This window comes from Onychostruthus taczanowskii, unplaced genomic scaffold, assembly GCF_017590055.1.
Source record: "Onychostruthus taczanowskii isolate IOZ18803 unplaced genomic scaffold, ASM1759005v1 scaffold32, whole genome shotgun sequence".
NCBI classification, from domain to species: domain Eukaryota; kingdom Metazoa; phylum Chordata; class Aves; order Passeriformes; family Passeridae; genus Onychostruthus; species Onychostruthus taczanowskii.
Window position 1 is genome coordinate 7,058,240 of NW_024500572.1, and position 20,857 is coordinate 7,079,096.

Here is a 20,857-nt window from a genome sequence, read left to right on the forward strand (position 1 = left end):
ACTTTGACAGAGCTAAATAATACAGAAGCTAAAAAACAGTAAAAAGAAACATTAAATAATGCCTTGCATCTCCTGTCTCATTAACCTATGAGAAACCTGGGAATGTCAGACAGAAGGGTTCCCCCTCTGAAAGTGTTCTATTTTAGAAGTAGTACATAGCACAAACAGTGGCTTCCTACAGCTTTAGTCATCTCATTTCCAGACAAGCTTGCTGCTCAAATGGGAGGACAAAGAGCAGAAATTACAGCATCACTTCACACTGCTGTGATTCTCTGGAGCTGTGCACTCTGCTCCCTCATGCCCAGGCACCAGTCCCAGCTGCTGCAGCTTGAGGGTCTGCAAATGGAGCTGCTGTGGAACGGCACACCCAGACTCTGAAGTCCGACTCAAGAGTGAAGTGACAAGGTCTGCAAAAATTGCATGTCCTTTATTTTAATTAAACACATGCAGGTCAATAGTCACTCTTCTAAATATGCATAGTCTTGATTTAATCAAACCAGTTAGTTCTTTTCTTTCCACAGCAATCAATGAAAACCATTTTCATTAATTAACCCAACGGCATCCTGGCTCTGAAGAGTTTCGTATAAGCTGAAGCACCGAACAAGTAGGCAATATACAGGGGAGAAGAAACCCACACGTCTTTAATCTATGAAGAGGAATTACTTGAAGTTCTGTTTGCTTTCCAAACAAGGCTATGCTGAAAATAACTATGGGCCATAATATCTTTTTTTGTTTTCAAAAGAACACTCGGCACAAGTTTATCAAGACCGAGTACTTACTCCCTTTCACCACAGAGGAGATAAAAAGGACAGACAAACTTCCAGCAAGTGAATTGCACTTTTCATTAAGAACATAACTTTTGAGAACCTGTATTTTCAAGTTTTGTAACTAGAATATAAAAAACATACAGTAAACACCAGTGATCAAAGAAGATGCAAATTACAACACAGAACTTTCAGTTTTGCTCTCCATCCATGCTAGCACCCACTTACAAAGATTAGTTGCTCACACAGCTACAGGAATGAGACTGGTAATCACTGTAGTGCAGTTTATCACTTTTTTTTTTTCAGATGAAAGAAAATGAGCCAAATTAAAAAAAAAATAAATTAATTTGTTCTGTACACATCTGCTGTTCAGTGGCAGACCAGGTATGCAAAAAACCCATATTGTAACTAGGTATCCTTTCTTGTGTTAAATACTGTGACTACTTCAGTCCTTTGCATTATTTGCTCATTCAAGTATTCATAACTCTTTCAGTATCACACAAAGAGACACATCAGTTCCACTAAAATTTCAAATACTCTTTTGCACTATCTTAAATCAATGAAATTGCTTGTATACAGAAAGAATTAAAGTCACCAACAGGCACATGAGAGTCACTTCATTTTTCTAATGTGTTTTAAAATAGCTAATGAAGGACAGGCTTTTTATAAAGCTTGGCATGTGTGTAAAAACGGTTAAGCCTTAGGATCTGTTTTATTAGCCTCTTCTTTTGGACCTCTGACACTGCCCACCTGTCTCTGGTCACTCTGGATCACATTTCACCCCAGAAACAAAACAGGAGGCAGCAGGATAGACTTGCTTTCTTCCTGCCCAAAGACTTCAAAGGAAGGTCTCTCATGCCTCATTCCTGGGGTGCAAAATCTCCCTGCCAGCCCCTGAGCATCTTTCTGAAACTGCCAATGCTAAATGAAAATCCACAACAGTGACCAAGGCACTCTTATTCACTTTACCTCTCACTCCCTCCTCTCTCCTGTGCAGGTTTGTCCTGTAAGCCAGAAAAACCACTGTTGTGAGGAACAGCACTGTTGAAAAAGCACAGATTAAACACCCACTGGTTCCCAGTCACTCCTCCCCAAAATGAATTCATTTGGGTCTCACCTGCTTAAGCAAAACCCACTCAGGTGAAACAGGGATAGTCCAGCACACCCCAGAACGAGACAACAGGGTTGGGGTACCGTCAGGTGCTCAGAAAAGGCCAGAATCCTGAGATGCAACTTGGTACACAGGGATCATGTTTGTCTGCCTCAGGAAGCTGCAATTCCTGCTTGTAACAGAGTAGGTTTAAGGTCCCTGTGAGTCATCCCTGAGCAATATTGTCCTTCCTTTCAGCAGGTGCTGCAGGTGCCAGCCAGGGCTGTGCCTCAGAGGAGCTGCTGCTCTCCGAGCAGTTTCAGCACAGGAAAGGGAAGGAGCATGGTGAGCAAGACGAGCACTTTGCAGCACACAGCTGAGCACTGTAAACCCCCCAGACAGACAGTGGGCTGTTAAAGCATGCACAAGGACATTCCTCCCCAAACTGCTTAAACAATCTCCACTCTGTCAATAAGGAACAGGAACGTTCTTCGAAAGCCCAGGGTGAGTTTGCTACAAGGATTTTTATGCTAATAACTTAGTGAATGAGCCAAGTAGGCTCACTCCATACAATTTGGGCTTCAGATACTCAATATATTCCTGGCAACAACTCTGCTACGTACTGAAGGAGCTCCTACTCCAGCAGATATTAGTTCCAGTTGTAATTTTAAAAAGTAATTCATTAACATGCTGTCATGGTATGATAACAATGTTCTTAATAACCTGTAAATCATTTAAATGCCTACATTCTTTTGAAATTCAGGAAGATTTAACTACTGCCCATAATACACAGGGCTGGCCAAAACACTGACAGAAGAGCTATTCTATACTGCAAATCAATTTTCTTCTCCAGTCAGCCTTTAAAGCTCATTTCTAATATTAGCTTTGGGACTGCATGAGATTTTAAAAGTGAACACAAGAGAGGCACTTTTCAGAGGCACATTGGAAAAGTTTGGTTTCTTCCAACAGGCACTGAAACAAAATTCTCCATACTCTATGTCAGTGAACTATCAGCTGCAGCAAAGCTTTTGCAGTGGCTTTGAGATTTGGAAGAGCAGGGGAAAAGGATGATCACTCTTCTGTATTATCCAGGCTGTAAGAAAGAGTTGACAAGTTCAGTGGCCTGAGCCTGGACAAAAAAGTGATAGTGAGCACCAACTCCTTGCCAGCCAGGAGTAACTGGGGCAGGAGGATATTCACATGGGCAGGGAGAGCAGATGAGGCAAACTGGCTTTTAAACCATTTGGAGACAAATTGTGACTTTAAGCAGCAAGTTTGATTTACACAACTCCAACCTTGCACTATCAGGATTATCTCTTAAATGTTTACAATAATTCTTGTGTTTCAAAGCAAACTTATAATTTATTTTATGATTCAGTCTTTCTCCCTCTGTGGAAGATATTTCTATCAGAAATAAAACATTTTCAAAACTGTCTTCCAGTTAATGAAGTCTGTGCATCAAGCTAAAGGCACTTCCTTTGGGAAAGAAAGTGTGAAGAGTAGGAGATTAAACCCAGTGCATTAAAGTGGACTGAAAGGCCACCAGCACAGTAAAGAGCAGCTTATATCTCACTTATATTTGCTCCAGGCACTCACAGCAGAATTATAACTTCAGTTCAATGTAAACAACACTATTAGCATATACTTGTATTTTTTTGCATCTAAAACATTAACCAGATTTCAAAGTTAACCTGGAATTCATGCTGCACAGGTAGACAGCAAATTAAAATGGTTTCTCATCAAGTCATTATGCTTAAATATAGATGACCTAATGCAACTGGTGATGTTCACAACCACAGGTGTTGATAAGTCTGACTAATGGGCATCACAGTAGCAAGGATCACTCTATCATGTGCTAAGGAAAAACTGCTGCTCAAGCTTAGCTTAGGTGGCATTAACTATTACTGCAAGCCAGAGTCTGACATAAATACATATTTAGAGTGCACCAGCTTTTTCTATCCAGCCATGAGGCACTGCAATCTCAGAGAGGAGCCTCAGCTTGTTAGACTGTGATATAAACATAATTCCAGCAGTCTGGATGCTGTACCAAAATAAACAGAGGCATTAAAAGCAGTTCTCCAGTATTTTTAAAGGAGCCCAGGAAGGACAGTCAATTTTGTTCACACACAATGTGTTACTGTTTGGCATTATTTCTAAATTAGGGGGGGAAAAAGCTGGTGGACCTGAGCAAGTACTAGAAGATAGGCACCAGCCACCTCCTTTCTGGCAGGGCAAAACACATTGCTGTCACACTACCAAGTTCAATGCCTAACAGTGTCATCTCCTGACAGGTGTATTATGAGCAAAGGCAGTTATGATGGAGCACTTCAGGACAGGAAAAGAGACAACTGCGAACTGGGCTGAAGCTTTAGTGCTTCTGCTCTGGAAACTTCATTTCTCAAGAGTTTTTGACCTAGTCACTTTTCCTGACATTGACAGAAGATGATTACTTCTCCTTGGCCCTTCCTATGTATCCAATAATAGGGTACAGCTGCCAAAGTTACCCAAACATATCCCTGTAAAACTGTGGTAAATGTTTCACATTTTGTCCTTCTACTACATGGATGTTAGTGTGGGCAGTTGCCACATCTTTAAACCTTTTTTAGTCCCCAGAGAAGAGGCAGCTATTTTCTGGGAAGTTTCCTCTAAAAATCTCAGCCCTATAACGAAACCCCAGCATTTAAGAGGGGTTAAAACTAACCCCATCAAGTTTTCTCTGGGATTAGCAGGAGGGACAAAGCTTTTCAGCAGCAATGCAGTTGGCTCGTGAGGCTACACAGAATTAATTACCTGTTGTCAGCCCCTGGTGTGGAGATGTTTTCAGCCACAGCCTCCCACCAGTGGACCCTCTTCACCAGCAGCTTGTAGAGCGCAAGAACAGATGGGCTTTGTGTCCTGTGCTTGGCCTCCAACAACCCCCAGACCATGACAGAGAAACTACAGTGTAACACGCAAATGGAGGATCCTCGAGTCACAGATAAAAGAAGCCACATTAATGTGACTCATAGAATCACAATGGAAATTCTGAGGAATTTCATAAATCAGAGTGAGCCATTGCTGCACTCTGACATTCAGCAATTTTCCTGAAGAGACATTGTTAAGCGCTACTAAAAAACAAGTCTTTCACAGGCAGAAAAAATGGGCAAATCCATTTTCCTCCCAACTTGTTTGACTGACCTTGAGGTACAGGTGGGGATGATGAAGGTCAAAACCGTATTTTTTGGTAACAGTCTCCTTCTCCTGTACATAAAGACTCATTGAAATGTAGAACTGCTGGAACATCTATGTAGCAATGTTTACTCTTTGGGGTTTGGGTGCCTGTTCCAGACACTGAGGGCTGCTGGGCCTCTGTGAGGGGAGCCCTCAGCCAGGCCGCGGCATCTCAGGAAAGGGCAAAACCCTCATGGAGTGTGGGGAAAAGTGTGAGAAATGTCCCTGCGGTGAGGGGAAAAGTGTGAGCAATGTTCCTGGGAGTGGCTGTGCTGGATTCCCTGGCAGCCAGCACAGAGCAAATCCACACTGCAGCCTGTGGCACAGCCTGTGCTGAGGCAGGGGGGATTTCCTGAGGGAACACGGCAGTGGAGAGGAACCACAGGCCATGGAGAGCCCACACTGGAGCAAGAGAGGGGCTGAAATGGACTGACCACAGCACACATTCCCCCTCCCTTCGGCCCTGCTTGGGGGCAGGAGGAGGTAAAGGAGTTGGGAATCGAGGAATGAAGCTGAGCTTGCAAAAAACGGGGTATGAGGGGAAGGTGTTTAGGTTTTATCTTTGCTTTTCATCATCCAAATGTAATTTAATAATTATTAAATTAATTTTCCCTGAGTTGAGTTTGTTTTGTCTCTGATGGCAACTGGTAAGTGACGTCCCTGTCTTTATCTCAACCCACGAGGTTTTTCATCCCATTTTCTCTGTCCTGTGAGGGGGAGAGTGCCAGAATGGCTGGGTGGGCATGCAGCCAGCCGAGGTCACGCGGGAAGGGCAGGGCAGAGGGAGAGCTCGGAATGGGAACTGGCCCAGGCTGCTCCACGCTGGGCTGCGAGCAGCATGAAGCCCTTACACAGCACTAACTCCGCTTTGTAGCGATGGCTCCAGCACCTGGAACAGACTCCCTGCACAGAATATTTCCAGTATCTGCAGCTGTAATCCAGCGATTCTATAGGAAACATAAGCAAGGGTGCATTTAAACTGCTGTCAACACCAGCTCTGATCTTTCATGCTGACATTAACTACCCTCACAAGGCAAGACTGAAGGAATAGATGGAGGAGTGACAGGTCTTACACAGAGCACTGAGGAAACAACAGCTAAAAAAAAGGAAAAAACATGCTTCAAAGCAAAAAAAAAAAAAAAAAAAGAGAAAGATGATTTCATCAAAAAACAGCCAGCCAGATTTTATTAATCCTGACTGTGCTTGCAGGATCTCCAAAGGACTACAGACTAGTGTACTCCTTATGTAATTCCTGCCAATCAAGTCTTCAAGCCAGAAACACCAGACAGAAAACAATCTTACAAAAAAAAAAAAAATTAAATGGGGAAAAATTCAACTTTTTAGCTTTAGATTGAATAAGATACTGGACTTAATGAGGATACAGGGAAAGGAGATAAGAATCAAGAAGAAGTAAAAAGAAAAAAAGGCAAAACCCCAGCATTTGTTTTGAAGACTGTTTATTTAAAATTGCTGCTGACCATAAAATGAACAAAAGTAACAGGAAATAAAATATTGCTGTATCTAAGTGCCATGTTTCCATGATAATATGGAACAGCATCATATGCTGCAATAAAATGTTTTAGCTGATCATTTCTTGTCTTTTTGGCACTCTGCTGACACAGTTTTAAAGTGTTAATTAAAAAAAGAACCATATCAACACTACAAATTGGATAGATTTGTGCCCTACAAACAGTCTCTTCTGACCAGTAATTTGTGGAGCTGGGGCTCAGCCAACTTCCAATGAATCTGTGGAGTGTTTCCAGCAAACTGTCATCGCAGCAGGAAGCAGTTCTTGATAGGGTGATCATACATGGCAAGTGAAGTGATGCTGAACTGTCACTAAACAAGTCTATTTTGCTGTGCCTGAACCTTCCTTTAAGGCTCACCCAAATATGGAAATTGACAGTTTATATCCAGATAAGCATTTATACCACAATGCACCCAAAGCCCCACAGTATCCACATGAAAACAAGCTTTTTGGGTGATTGTCATGTTGTGGGAACAACAAAGAACACTGGACCAGCCACAGCTCTAGAACACAAACATTTTTTCATATTTATAAATCAAATAGGCCATGACAAGAGACCTGAACACGCAGTACTTTCCCCTTAGGGGTTCTGACTTCTTTCCCTTCTATTTTCTTTAGTTTGAAATAAAGAATTTTAGATTTAATATATATGAGAGCATTTTAAGTGTGCCTAGCACAGCACTCATCCTGGATTCATCTATTGCTAATACTTTTAAAAGGCTATTTCCAAGATACAGGTAAATAAGCACAAAATAAAAAAGCTAATCTGCATGTAGAATAACAGTAATGTGGAAACTCAGTGTAGATGTATTGACTTTTGACAGGTTTCTGCTTTCTGAACACAGACCCAGTCAAGGCTAGGCAAATACAGAGTAAGAATCAGCAGTCTAAGCCTCCCTTGATGTACTTTCTCTCCAATAGCCTTCAAAATATCACAGGTAATATCAGAAAAGTGACAGTGAAGTGTTTGTGTACTCTTGGAGAAAATAGAAAATTCCTTCTGTGTTACTGCCATGGAAATCAGAATATCCCTGCTCACCCTGCAACTTCTTCCTTAGATACATAAGATGGGGGGGAGGAGGAGGGAATGAAAGAAATCCTTGCCTACAGCACAATACTTCATAATAGCACTATTTTATATTCTCCTGTCTTTCCATCCTGCCCCTACCACTTAAATGGGTGCAGACTGCAAATTGTATGAAATGTCTTCTAAAAGAGATAATTTAGCTTAAAATCACTGTTTTCTGAACTCAGAAGAACAAAAAGAGTAAACAATGCATTTTCAAGACTGTCACCCTATGGAAGAAGCAGATTTAAGAGGACTGACTTTCAGAGGGAAAGCTCAGTATTTCCTAAAATTTAGAACGACCAACTTGAAAACGAAGGAGCGAAGAGAAGCATCCGAAGACTAGCAGCCACTGGAAAAGCTGATGGAATGTGTTTAGATATCTGTTGATGGGACTGAGAAGGCACAGGTATAAAACAATATTGCATATTTTCCATCCTGAATCACTTTGCCAAATTAACTGTTAGGCTGCAAACTCTCTGCTACCTCTGCCCTTCAACCAAAGTATTTGTCCCAATTAAGGCTTCAACCAAAATGATTCAGATGTTTCCAAGAGGAAGCTGACAAATGTTATTCTTTTTTCCTGTTGAAAAGCTCATCCCTTCAGAGCTACAGAACAGGATCCTGTCCCTGGGCCACAGACAGTCGTCTTTCAGAAGGGTAAGGCCCAGGACATGTGCAAGCTAAAGGCTGCTCAAGAAACACAATCAGCCAAGCCAGGAGGACCAAGAGCCCTCCAAGGGATCTAAACCAAGCATGCATCCTTGAATACCTTGGAGTAATCACTTTGCAGTGAGATTTTAATGGGCAGGTCAGGAGATCAGGTACAGGTTCTAGCTTTAGATGGGCTTCAACCCATCTCAGTAATTCTTACACAGCTTCACCAGGTTATTTAAGTAGGCACAGTTAAGGAAAAGTGAGAAGAAAACTAAGAGGAGAGATCTGAATTAATGCAGGCTGTTTAATTAACTAGCTCAATATAACTGTAAGGTTTCTTTATTAAAAAGGAAAAGAAATGCCTTCCAAAAGAAGAGGCCAAACTGGGACTAAAAGACAGAATGTATATTAAAACCTCAAGTTTTCTAACTGAGGAGTTGGCAGGACTCACATGCCCAGGGGAATCAATCCCTCATCAGACATGCAAGCATTCACCCATCACACACGCATACTGTGCTGCTTTGGAGACTTATCACAAAATACACAATGGCAGAACCAGCCCAAAAGAAATGTATTTCTAAGGGAACCAAGAAAAAAACTGGCAAGAAGAGACACTTTTTTTAATGATGCCAAGTCGATATTACACTCAAAATAGCTTTTTCTCATTTCCAAAACAGTTGAAGCAACAAAAATAAATAACGTCACTCTCAAAGACACAACCAAAGGCACGAAACATATTAATCACAAAAATGCAGGACCAGTGCCTCACTGCACTAAACACTCCACTAAACAGGGCTCTCTTGTGTTCAGAAGAGGACAACGTAACCGGCAAATTGCTACACATCTTTTCTCTTTCGACCAGGCAGCGACTCAGCTTACTGCTCTGGAGCAAATAAATTCACAAAGAATACAGAACTTCTTAGTGGGGAAGAAGATAGAAATACTGGTCAGCTTCTTTGGAGAGGATGCCAAATATGTGTGAGTCACAATAAAGACAGTGGCCCACTGAGAGCACTTACAGTTTCAATACAGAAGAGTTGTTTCATCAACCCCTAAAAGGCACCCCAGCTCAACAGATGGTATTAGATTTTGAATTGCATCTTGTAAGATGCATTTTCCTCCGGCATTTCAGAGGGTAAACAAGCAGTGGATCACCCTTTGTGTGATTGGGCAAAAGGGCCTTATCCACCTGAACAGAATGAACTGGAGATCACCTGTCGAGAGAGACAGAACGGCAAACAACCAAACCAGAACAAGAGATAGACAAGATGCAGCCAGATAAGTCCAAGAAGGTCCAGAGTGATGGAAAAGACCGAACATAGGAAATGAGAGATGCGGTCTGTAAAGGGCTCATAGCTTAGTCCACAGCCATGCCTCTCCCTGAGAGGTGGAGTGGCTGGAAGCAGCTACTCAGGACACTTTAAACCCCATAGTTCTCCATTTCCTTCTGCTGTCAAGTGCCTCTGAAAGGTAAACCATGTACTTGGGTCATGGCAGTGGGCTGTGACAGCAGCTGTGACGTCCGGGGTCAACACAAGCCCTGGGGCCAGATCCTACAGAGGATAAAGAGTCTCATGTGGGAAATGAGAGGTGGAGAAAATGTGTGCCTGGAAACCTTCTTCAGGAGCACTCTAGGGCCCAAAATTCACAACCCCCCTGCATCCACCACAGGAACAATTAAAAAATACCCCACCTGCAAGTAAATGGAGAGATGATAGCTGGCTCCGAAGAGAATGTCTCTTATCAGAGATGAATTATAAATCAAACACAACAGGCTAGAGGAGGAATCATTAATTTTTCAGTTCTCAAACCACAGATATCATGTTTAGCACTATCCCACTAGTCACTGTAATACAATGCAAGAAAAATTACTTGCAAAAATAACTAGCCATTGTGGAATCATATGCAAATAAAAAATTAAAGACTACAATGTTACCATTAAACTTTTAAAGAAAGACAACAAAGCTTTTGTCCATGTATTTCTCTATTCATACATTCATGCAGTGTTCAAGAAACAAAAGAGTCCTGCTGCATGATGGATGGCCCAAAATGACATTAGATGGAGTAGAAACTGTAGAATTAAGCAAATCTTCAGAAGCCCTCTCCAAAAGAATGATCTCCATTCAGTCCTGGGCTGACAGGGCTTCAGCCTGGAGTTGGCACACCTGTGCAAAACATACTAAGCACCAGCACTCCAGTTGTACAGTGCCTCTCTGCCTCAGTTTAAGAAGTAAACAGGGATCATAGCACTGATGACCTTACCCACAAGTTGCACTACGAGAGACCAGTAGGGATGGAGACTTCCTAAGGAGTAGCACAGCTTTGCCCCAGCAAAGTCTTCTCAACTGAAGCAGAGAGGGAAAGCAGATGTTTTCCAACCTGTTTATTATCATCAGCAGGCCAAATTCAATGCCACATGTAAGACCTTGTATCTTATTATCATTGCAATCTATTTCTCAATCTATGCCTTATTCTAAAAATACACAAAGACGACACAAGCAGAACCATTTTATGTCAAGGAACCAACCCTTCCAACATTATAGAAATCCTCCTCCACTGTCCACCAGATTCTTGAGAGCACTGCTCATACAGACTGGCTTTGATTTCAAAATTAATAGATTATGTAAGATGAGAGAACATTCTCAGCAAAGCTCTGCCTAGAGGAGCTGAGGTGGTCTTGGCATTTTATTTCTGATACAAAACTATTCAGACAAGGATTAGAAGTTTTGCTTTACAACTAAAAAAAAAAAAAATAAATCACATTGATTCAATGTCTGCACCCAGAAAGTCCTGTTATTTTAATCCTGCATTTTCTTTGCACTGAAATTTCTGTAGCAGATATTAATTTCCTTTGTTGCTGCAGATGCTACAACTTCCATGCATGGTTTAGAAGTCATCTTATCAGACTCAAAGGCTTCATATCTCCTTCTGTTTGACTTGTACTATGTATCAGAAAGCAGCCATTTTATATACCTCTTTCTACAGAATTCTCAAAACCTAGTAATTAAAAAAAATCTAGTGCCTGTTGATGCTCTTACCCTTTTTGCCACAAAGACTCATTAGCCATTTACACAAGATACAGCGTTTTTGCCACAAAGACTCATTAGCCTCATTAGCCATTTACACAAGATACAGCATGTGCAAAGCCAGCTTCAAAGAGAAAAGAAAGATGCAAGACTTATGCACCACACAACAGAGAAATCAGACAAGAACCTAGAGATCTAGAGTTACTGGTCAAAGCCAGAGGTCTGAGCACATGAAGATGACCAGAAAGACATCCTCCAGACCCTGCTCCATCATTGTGTCCTGGAATGTTGGAGGATAAGCCAAGTTAACAGTGTGGTTCCACAGGGAAGTCTCGAGGCAGCGGCTCCTGAGCCCAGTGCCAGACACAAACCCCATGGAGGGAGAGCTGCCCACCTACACAACTCATGGCTCCTGCTGCTTGGAGCCAGGAAGCTGCATCATCAAATGCTGGGGCTTGGTAAAACACAGGAGGTGGTTCAGCAAGCTGCTGACAGCAGACAAGGGTTAACCACAGCATTATTAGATCACAACACATCTGGAGAGTCTTATTGCTGGGGCAAACATTAATCTTCAGAGAAAGCTAAACGTGCAAAATGAGATCTCACTCATGAGGAAGAACTGAAAGGGACGTTATACATAATGAAAATAATCCTAAATAACTTTTGAAACTGAAATGGCTGAAAAGGGAGAGAGGAAGTGTTTTTCCATAAGAAAATACCTACCTCTCCTTGCTGACTGGAATCAGAGTAAGCAGAAAAGTTTTAAGCTGAAGTTTTCCATTTTGAAGCATTTCTATGATTGACCCACGTTTAAATTAAAATGATGCTTGTTTATAGAAATGTCCAAGCTTTCCTTATTCCCAGAACTGTACTTAAATTGTGTTGATATAGATATTACATTACATTATTTCCCTGAAGACATGAATAAGAGCTAATGTAAATGCCAATTTAGTTTTAAGAATCCTTGGAGAGTAAAGCTTTGTCTGGCTTTATTTATGAAGGCCCTTATATATTTAAGCAGTCTCAAGTTTGCTTTGTTAGGCTCCAACTTAAAAAGCAGTTTGTTCATTTAAGAATATTTTGCAATTACTTTAGTCTGAGAGAGTACCAAGCTTTTCTGGAGAGTAATCATTTCATGGTGCACACGTACACTGGAAACAGCTGCTTTGGTGTTTAGATTTCAAATTCAAGAGATATTTTTCTTGCACCTGGCACCCCTGTCTTCTGTTGCTGGATGATCTCAACACACAGCAGCAGAGCACAGGTATTTCATAACGATTTCACATTTGAAGTGCACAAATTCTGTGTTTACACTCCCACAAAGAACCATGGTAACCACTGCAATATCTAAATATGGGTTACTGTACAATTTATTCCGTAATCTCCATCCTGAGAAAAACATAGAATCAGGTATCCACTAGTGTTTGCATAATAGTTTAGAGTGCAGAATTTTAGGCACTTTGGACAGCTTTGAAGCTAGTCTAGCTAAATTGCATTAGTAATTGCAAAAAACCAATCAGTGACTAATTAAATCCTCTTTCTGGACACAGATTACTGACTGAAGATTTATGTAGTAGACACTACACTGTGGTGTACTCACTGGAATTAATTTTTCCAATCACCAAACAAGGATTCCTAAAATTGCCTCTCCATGGTAAAATAAGATCAAGGCTGTGTAGGTTTTTCCAATCTGTGGTAGTTTTTTTCAAAAGAACAATACAGAATTTCCATTAAAAACTGCAGCATTTCTGTCTCAACCCCCATGCCTCTTCCTCTCAATTTCATTAGCTGCTCCCAGTGACAAATGAGCAACTAATAGTATCTCTGTAACAGTGCAGCCAAACTGAACATTACTCTTGGATTACAGAGAAGTAAGTGTTGTATCTACTGGCTTGAATCAAAGGACAGTAAATCAGTGTTCCACTTCTGCACTGATTACACAAGGGTATCTCGTGTAGCTTTACAATACTTCTCCCCCACTCCAGTGTGCATCTCCTTCATGCTCTAAATTGGCTTACTCACTTTACTGCTGTATTTCAGACATCTTCCAATGCAAACTGAACAAAGTTCATGGTTTCCCTTTGTTGGCCTTGAAAAGTTTCCTTGTAGCTTATACACTACATGAGCACAGAAATCCTGTTCCAGGTCATCTCTCACAGGTCCCCCAGAGATCCCCACACCACAGGGCCCTACAGCTGATTTCAGCTGAGAAGCAGGTAGTAGCAGAATAAGTTGTTTACACAACAATGTTATGTGTATAATTAGTGACTATCCCAGGTAATGAATCTCAAAAATCAGATCTCCAAGGTCACCACATGTATTTATCTCTCAGTTTAAGTTTTGTGTTTTTGGCAATAACATTCCTTAGTTGACATTACTAACAAACCAATTGAGCTTGAACAATCTTGTAGAGATTGTTTTTATTTACAAAAGGATACACATGTGGCATACTTGGACAAACAAGGACAGTATTTAAATTAGCATCTTGAAAAGGACTTCAGGAAAAAAAAAATTGCTTGTATATTCTTGTACAAAGGCTGGGAGGCCCACCCTGATCTAATTGAGACACTCATTCCTATTTCCATATGACCTTACTCTCTGCTTATTAGGAAAAATAGAAAGGAGGTTGCTACTGGCATAAATCACACACTGACTACAGCTGTGGCCCACGTACAGCAATAACTTCCATTCCAGTAGCTCTTCTGCCTTTTTCAAAGTGGATCTACAGTGAGCACTGAAATGCCACTGCAGTGGCTGCAGAAAGCTCTGCATCCACAGCTGAACATAGGTAGCCAAACAAACATGATTCTTCTTTTCACTTTCTCAAAGCACAGGAAGAATAAAATATTCCCACTGATAAGAAATATCAAGTTTTCTCCTAAATGAATGAATTTTAGTAGCTTTCAGAAAGGTTCTGTGCTGCCAACTTTGCTGTTGGAAGCAAAGATCACTGCCCTTGGAAGCAAAGATCATAACATTAACTAGCTAAAAGGAGCAAAACTGAAGCTTCTTATGGCATTAAAAAAAAAAAACCAAAAACTTTTCACACTTCAGTTAAATATATTTTCCTGTTGAGACTCCCCGTTTTATCTAGAATGACAAGCTTGTCTAGATTCTATTACCAAAAATTTTATAGCAAGATGAAATTGCCACGGCTTAAAAGGACATTTCTTTGTCATAACCAAAGTAAATATTTTTCAGAAGATTACAGACATGACAACTGAGATGACTCAGGTCAACCAGGCAAGCGTTGCCTCTTTTGGACTGCAGGTAGAGTGGACAGGAAAAACCTGCCATTAAAAATGCATTTAACATGGAAAATGTTAAGGTATCTCAGGAGGCCAAACTGCACTGCTTGAAATCAGTATGTGACTGTGAAGTCAGTTTTAAAATTCACCTGATTAAACCGATCCACACTTTTTTTGCATGTTCTTTTCCCCCTGTACGTTGTCACCTGCATGGCTGTCAGTGAAGCTGCTCTCTACCAATTGCAGTGATTTCTTGTTTTGGCATATGGAAGGCAAAAAAATAAAAGAAAAAAACAGAAATACATTAATATTCCAAGTAGTGAAGAATGGTATGGAGAGAACGTTCAAGGAGGGGGGAATTTGTTCTGTTTCATAATTAGCATTACCACTATGAAATGGACCCCTAGCTAGAAACAGACAAGGCAGAGGAGCTTTGTGCTCCAAAGTTTTCAGAATGCCAAGGATATTTGATATGACCATCTGGTTAGGATGGGGGGAAGTGGATTTGTGGAGTGGCAGTGTTTCCATGTGCTCTCATCCAGACCACAGCACACCTGGAGCTTCTGGCATCATACAGCACAAGCAACTGCCACCAGAGCTCTCCCAAATCCTCAAGCAGCCTTCAGCAAGTTATTGGGCAGAAGCCAAACTGTAAGAAGGATGTAAGACCACACTCTAAGGCAGAATTCATGCTGTCCAGCAGCATATCAAGATAAAACAATCTGAGCTACAATTTTATCTTTATTTTCTTTTTTGTGCATCTACTTCTCAGCATTCAGTTCTGTTTCCTCTAGGCTGGTATAAAACACACCTGTGTTACAGATGAAGCTCCACAACATCGGCAATATACATTTTAAATCACATTTGATCATTTGATCTAACTGAAATCAGAACACTGAACTGGCAGAAGTGAACATCTGCACATCTGGAACTAAACATTTTAGGCAAGGAAAATATCTTTGGATACAAATCAAATCCACTAAAGCAAAGATGATCTTCTATTAGCTTGGCCTTTGCTAGTGACTTAACAAACCCAAGTGAAAACAGCAGACTGTATTTTTTCCTTTGTGAATATATGCAAGTCATGGGAGGAAAAGATCTAACAGATAGTTCAAGAACTCTAGGTACACCTATCACTATATTTTCATTAACTACCATCCAGGATGGTTATGATAGTTTTGAACTTTAAAGTGCTATTATCTGTTTATTTTAAGGCTGTTCCAGTGCAGGATCAGACAACTGCAGGAAGGGGGTAGTGCTTATGATTTAAGGGGTGAATGCTTCATAAGTGCATCTGGATTCATACATGTCTAACTACAGAAGTGCTGAGTGTTTTTAGTTCATGAAATGCAGTAACACAATATACAAATGTAGGGGGAGCACCAATTGTTCTTTAAATATTCATCAACCAAAGCCAAGCTTTCCTCCCTCTTAAGGTAAATCCAGCAGCCCTGCTATGGAGCACAGTCTACCAGCTTCCTCCTTGTGCCATCTGAACAGCACAGGTTTAGGCTATTTCTCTATTTTCTTTCCATCCCTACTGCGACTTCAACTTCAGTTGCTCTTCCACACCAATTTATCACTGCTCAGTTGTTTCCTGAAGATTATTAGTATCAGACTCCCTGTGCCACAGACTGCATTAGAGTGCCAATTGCAGATGTCTGTGGTGTAAATCTATGATTATCTCCCATTAGGACCCTTAAGAACAAAGTTGCTCGTATTTTCAGTACTGACTGAATGAGTTTTCACCTTATTTGTGCTTTCACTTCACCCAGAAAATTTTATTACCCCATTTAAAGAAATAATATACAGCAGTGTTACTACCATTACATCAAAGAAGTAGTGGCACCTAGACCTTTGTTATGAATTACATGTTTCCGCTGTATTTCAAAGATGCTCAAGAGGCTTCATGCTACAAAAAATAGTCTGAAAATGGGTATTTTATGAGAAACTTCGGGCCTACAATATTCAGTGAGAGAATGATGAGCTTTTTTCTCCTTACTAAAATGAGCCACAGTTTCCCCTTAAAACCATATGCTTTCAGCTGGCTGTGTAATCTCCAGACAGAGGCACTGCAGCTGCTGAACTATCTCAGAAGTTCTCAGCACCAACACCTACAGTAAGCAGCCAATTTAAGCAGGTTAAGAGAATTATTAGCTCCAGAATAATTAGAAAATCATTTAGGTTGGAAAAGTCCTTTTAGATCGCTGATTCCAACTGTTCACAGGTGACATTCTGCTTGCTGATAATTAAGCTGCATTCTCTGCTGACACTGAAGTTGCACAACCTAAAATAAGGTGGGAAGTTCTTGAAACTCAGGGTCTTTAAATGAACACAATTAGGTTTACATCACAGCACTTGGCAGTCCAAGGCATAAGAGCCCAGACTTCACTGAAATAGGTTAAATTGCTAGCTCTAACAAAAAGTCATATGAGAAATATGAAGAAAAAAGTATTTTAGTAGAAATAAATTCAGGTTTGCTAGAACTGAATGACTGCATTTGTCCTATGTTAAGAAGAATTAGTTCTTCCTTCATTACACCATTTGATTTGCTCATATAAGTAAATTAACTTAATCATTCTATACAACATTATTGATAAGTTCCTTCATAATGCTTAGAGTTAATGCTTATTTACTCTCCCACTGCGACAAATTAGACCACCTACTCAGACACTGTATTTATTTCTGAAGGAACACACATGGAGTGCTAAAAGCCTGCAATAATACAACTCCAATATTTAGTTGCCTTTCCAGGCAATAATCTTGATAGCTAAATAGTTTAGTTCCCCCTCATAAAACCAGAAGAAATATAGCAGTGATACAGTGAATCCTAAATGCTTAGCTGAGGGAAAAAAATAAAGGAGAATCTAAAATGGAATTTTTCTGAAGTATAACAGTACCAGTGATCAGCACCACGATGAACTAATAGCAGACACTGTGTATTTCAAACACTCGTTATGTGCTGCTTTTTAGCAAAGGTGTTTGGAGAAAAAGCTAAAAATAAAGACCACATTGCTAAAAAGCTAACCTTCAAGTTCAAAGAGCTTTTCATCCAGCAGAAGACACTCGTAATGTGAGGCATGAGACCACAAACGTGTCTAGAGAAAAAGCCAAGTCAGAAGCTGTTTTCGTACACATTACTCAGAAATGTTTCCAGTGCCCTAAAAAGCTTATTTTTTCTATTCAGTAAGTGGTTTAAAAATAGTTATTATTGAATTTTTCCACATATATTATCCTCTATTATTCAATTCCACTGCGCTGAAGTTGCTCTAATCCCTGACATCCCACTGAGGTGATCTGCACCCAAAATTTGATAGGAATCCTGTCAATCATCAGATTCATAACCTGTATTTATACACAGGTTACTTCATTAACAGACACAGCAGCCTTAGAGCTTAATGACACAAATAAGTCATTAATAACACACATGTAAATCTTCATCTGATTCAGTTCTTGTGCTATGACAAGCAAGCATGGATTGTATCAAAAGCACTGCTAAAATTGCTAAAACAATTTTAGGCCAGTATTTCAACTGCTGCATATCAGACCTCTATCCAACATCAAACGAGTTGAACAAATCAACACACCTGAAAATTCAGGTCTATCTCAGGCTTTAATAACATATTACAACAAAAAGATCTTCAGGAGATAAAGCACTGCCTGTGGAAAAAGATAAAAAATGGAAATGCTCAGGAAAGGGGAAAATACCCACTGCCACACAAAAGAAACTAATCACATGCATATGGCTTGCTTTGATTTCACAACAAAGATTTTACTAACACTGCTCAGCATGAAAAACAACACCAATCCCATACAAATTCATCTGAGTTTTTTTGAATGGACAGGACTTCAGATTCTGCCTGACAACAGTTGCTCAATTATGTGTTAGTTTTATTACACATAAGACTTGGCAGCAGCAGAGAATGTATGTCTGGGACAATCCTCGAAAAATGTACTAGCACTTCAAGATACACAGGCCAAGTTACAATATGGAGAGATCCTTAAAATACTTCATTTTGCATGTAATTATTCATTGATAACAGAGGGAAGAGAGTGAAGTTTCAGATTCAGTAATAGATTAGAAGTAATTGTTTCTCCTGTACAAATTGTAAAACTGAGATGCTGAACATCTCAGTTGATGTCCTGCTGCCAAAAGGATGTTTCAACAACAATTGTGTTACCAGGAAAGTCTTACATCACTATTGCACCTCTACACTGGAAGTATCACATGAAAACAAACACACAGCTTCCAAAACAACCTTAGCATACATCCATTCCTCAAGCAGACAGAAAAATAAATGCTGGAATAAAGGCCTCTTTTTTTCACCATTTAGTATTCACCACTCCAGTGTCAACCAAGTTCATCACAAAAGCCAACTTCTGTCCTGTGTTTGACTGTGAGCACCAATCTATATCAAATGCACTGAAAACAAGCAAGGAAAAGAATCAACACACATTAAGTCAAGAGCAAAACTCAGTGTCAAAATCTGTTCCGATTTAAGAACCTGTTAGACAAAACAACATTTACGTTTTATTCTGAAATCCTACATTGAGATTACCATACCAGTGATGAGCATTTTGAAACATCGAGAATCATATCACAGCCAAACCACAAAAGATAATGACACAGACACATACTCCCACTCCTATAAAGCCTTCTGCTTCCAACAGCTTCACTAAGCTCGGTTAAAAAATAGCAACGGCAAAACAAGGAAAACAGAGTTCCAAAATAAGTGAAACAATAAATCTTAATATGCAATAGCCATGTTTTCACCTTCCCAAAGGCAGCTTAGTCAAAGCTCCTTTCAGAGCAGTTTTGTAGCATCTCTGGAAACACGGACACCTCTGCAGGGAGGGTAGTGCCACCCCCGCACAGGAAGGGTTAGCGAGCTCCAGAACTCGAGTGCATGGAGAGGGAAACAGCCGAAGCACTACAGCTCTCACATATTAATATAACTACAGGGGAGCTGCAAGCCGACAGCCACAGCTCCATGCCGCATTTAAGGGAGAAGGGAACGAGAGAAGAAACAGAGAGAGGAAAAGTTTCCTCGTCTTTCCTTCAAGCAAATGTAAATTTGTTCATTAGCTCCTCAAGCTTTCAGGAACAGTTACATAAAAATATGTAAAATCGGTAATGCTTAGAATAGGATTCCTTCCACTTCAAAAAGGCTGTGCCGGATAAACCCTGAGACACTCGAGAGATTGACGGGAGAGGCCAGCTCTCCCTCCTGGAGCACAGAGACTCCGGCCAGCTGAGACACGGGCTGGATCCACGTCTGTCGGCAGCGGGGCGGCCGGGGCTGCGTTTCTCTCCCGTGCTCCAGCCCTGCACAGACGGGCTGCGGGCTCTGGCATCTCTGATGCACACGGCCGGCAGCTGCGGGAGGCTGATGGGGTTTTACGTGCCATGAAATGGTGGATCTGACTATCAGGCATATTTTATGATAGGGAGAGATCGTGAGCCTCTGCAAAGCAAAGCCGGGCAGGGATAGCAGGAGGCAGGCGGGGAGCAGGACCAGCAGCGGCAGGGCCTGGAGGACTGTCAAGCCCAGCCGCCTCCCGCCTGTGCCGGGCGGCCCCAGCCCGGGCCCCCCCTCCGCCAGAGCGGTACTTACGTGAAAACAAAAAATAAAGTAGTCGAACCCACTAATAAGGCAGCTGCTGTGGAGACCGGAATGTATTTCGTAGGTTTAAACCTCTTTCCAGTGCTGCTGGGCATCCTGTAGTTTACACATCACTATGTAAATCCAACCCGAGAGGAGGGAGCCGGGAGGATGCGGGTCCCTCCGGCGCAGGGAGAGCGGGACCCGGGCGGCTGGGAGGGACGGCAGAGGGACGGGAGCAGCTGACCTCCAGCACAGGAAATCCCACCCACACCGCCCAGCCCACTCGGCTGATGTCAACCAGCCCCTTAAGGTAGCGCTGCGGGGAGACGGGAGCGGGGCGCGCAGCCAGCGCAGCCCCGCGGAAGGGCGGCCGAGCCGCGGCTGCTCGGGCCGCCCGCAGCGGGGCAGCCCCTGCGGATGGGGGGGGGGGCAATTATATTCTTTCTACAAGACAACCCCCCCTCCCCCTTCTCCCACCCCCGAAAAGAAAAATGGCAATGCAGTGAGCTCCACAGGGCGCTGTGTGGGACGCCGAAGCTCCAGCAGCAGCTCCCTGAACAGCGGGGCTCTAGAGGGGGCTGCGGACGCGGCACCGCCGCAGCATCCGCGGAGCGCTGCGGGTCCGCGCAGGGAGCGGCTCCGAGCGGGGCCCTGCAGGACAG

General features: G+C 41.7%; 1 protein-coding gene across 3 annotated transcripts in view; it reads right to left on the bottom strand.

Moving 5' to 3' along the window:
* ZDHHC8 (zinc finger DHHC-type palmitoyltransferase 8) overlaps nucleotides 1-20,414 on the bottom strand; it is a 111,859-nt gene extending 91,445 nt beyond the window's left edge. For all 3 annotated transcript variants that reach the window (XR_005953081.1, XR_005953082.1, XM_041410266.1), the window contains exon 1: nucleotides 20,205-20,414. Coding sequence is in view for 1 of the 3 variants with exons in the window: in XM_041410266.1 (XP_041266200.1) it covers nucleotides 20,205-20,308 (104 nt within the window). In the remaining 2 variants the exon portion in view is untranslated. The remainder of the gene's footprint in view (nucleotides 1-20,204) is intronic.
* Nucleotides 20,415-20,857: the final 443 nt, after the last annotated feature.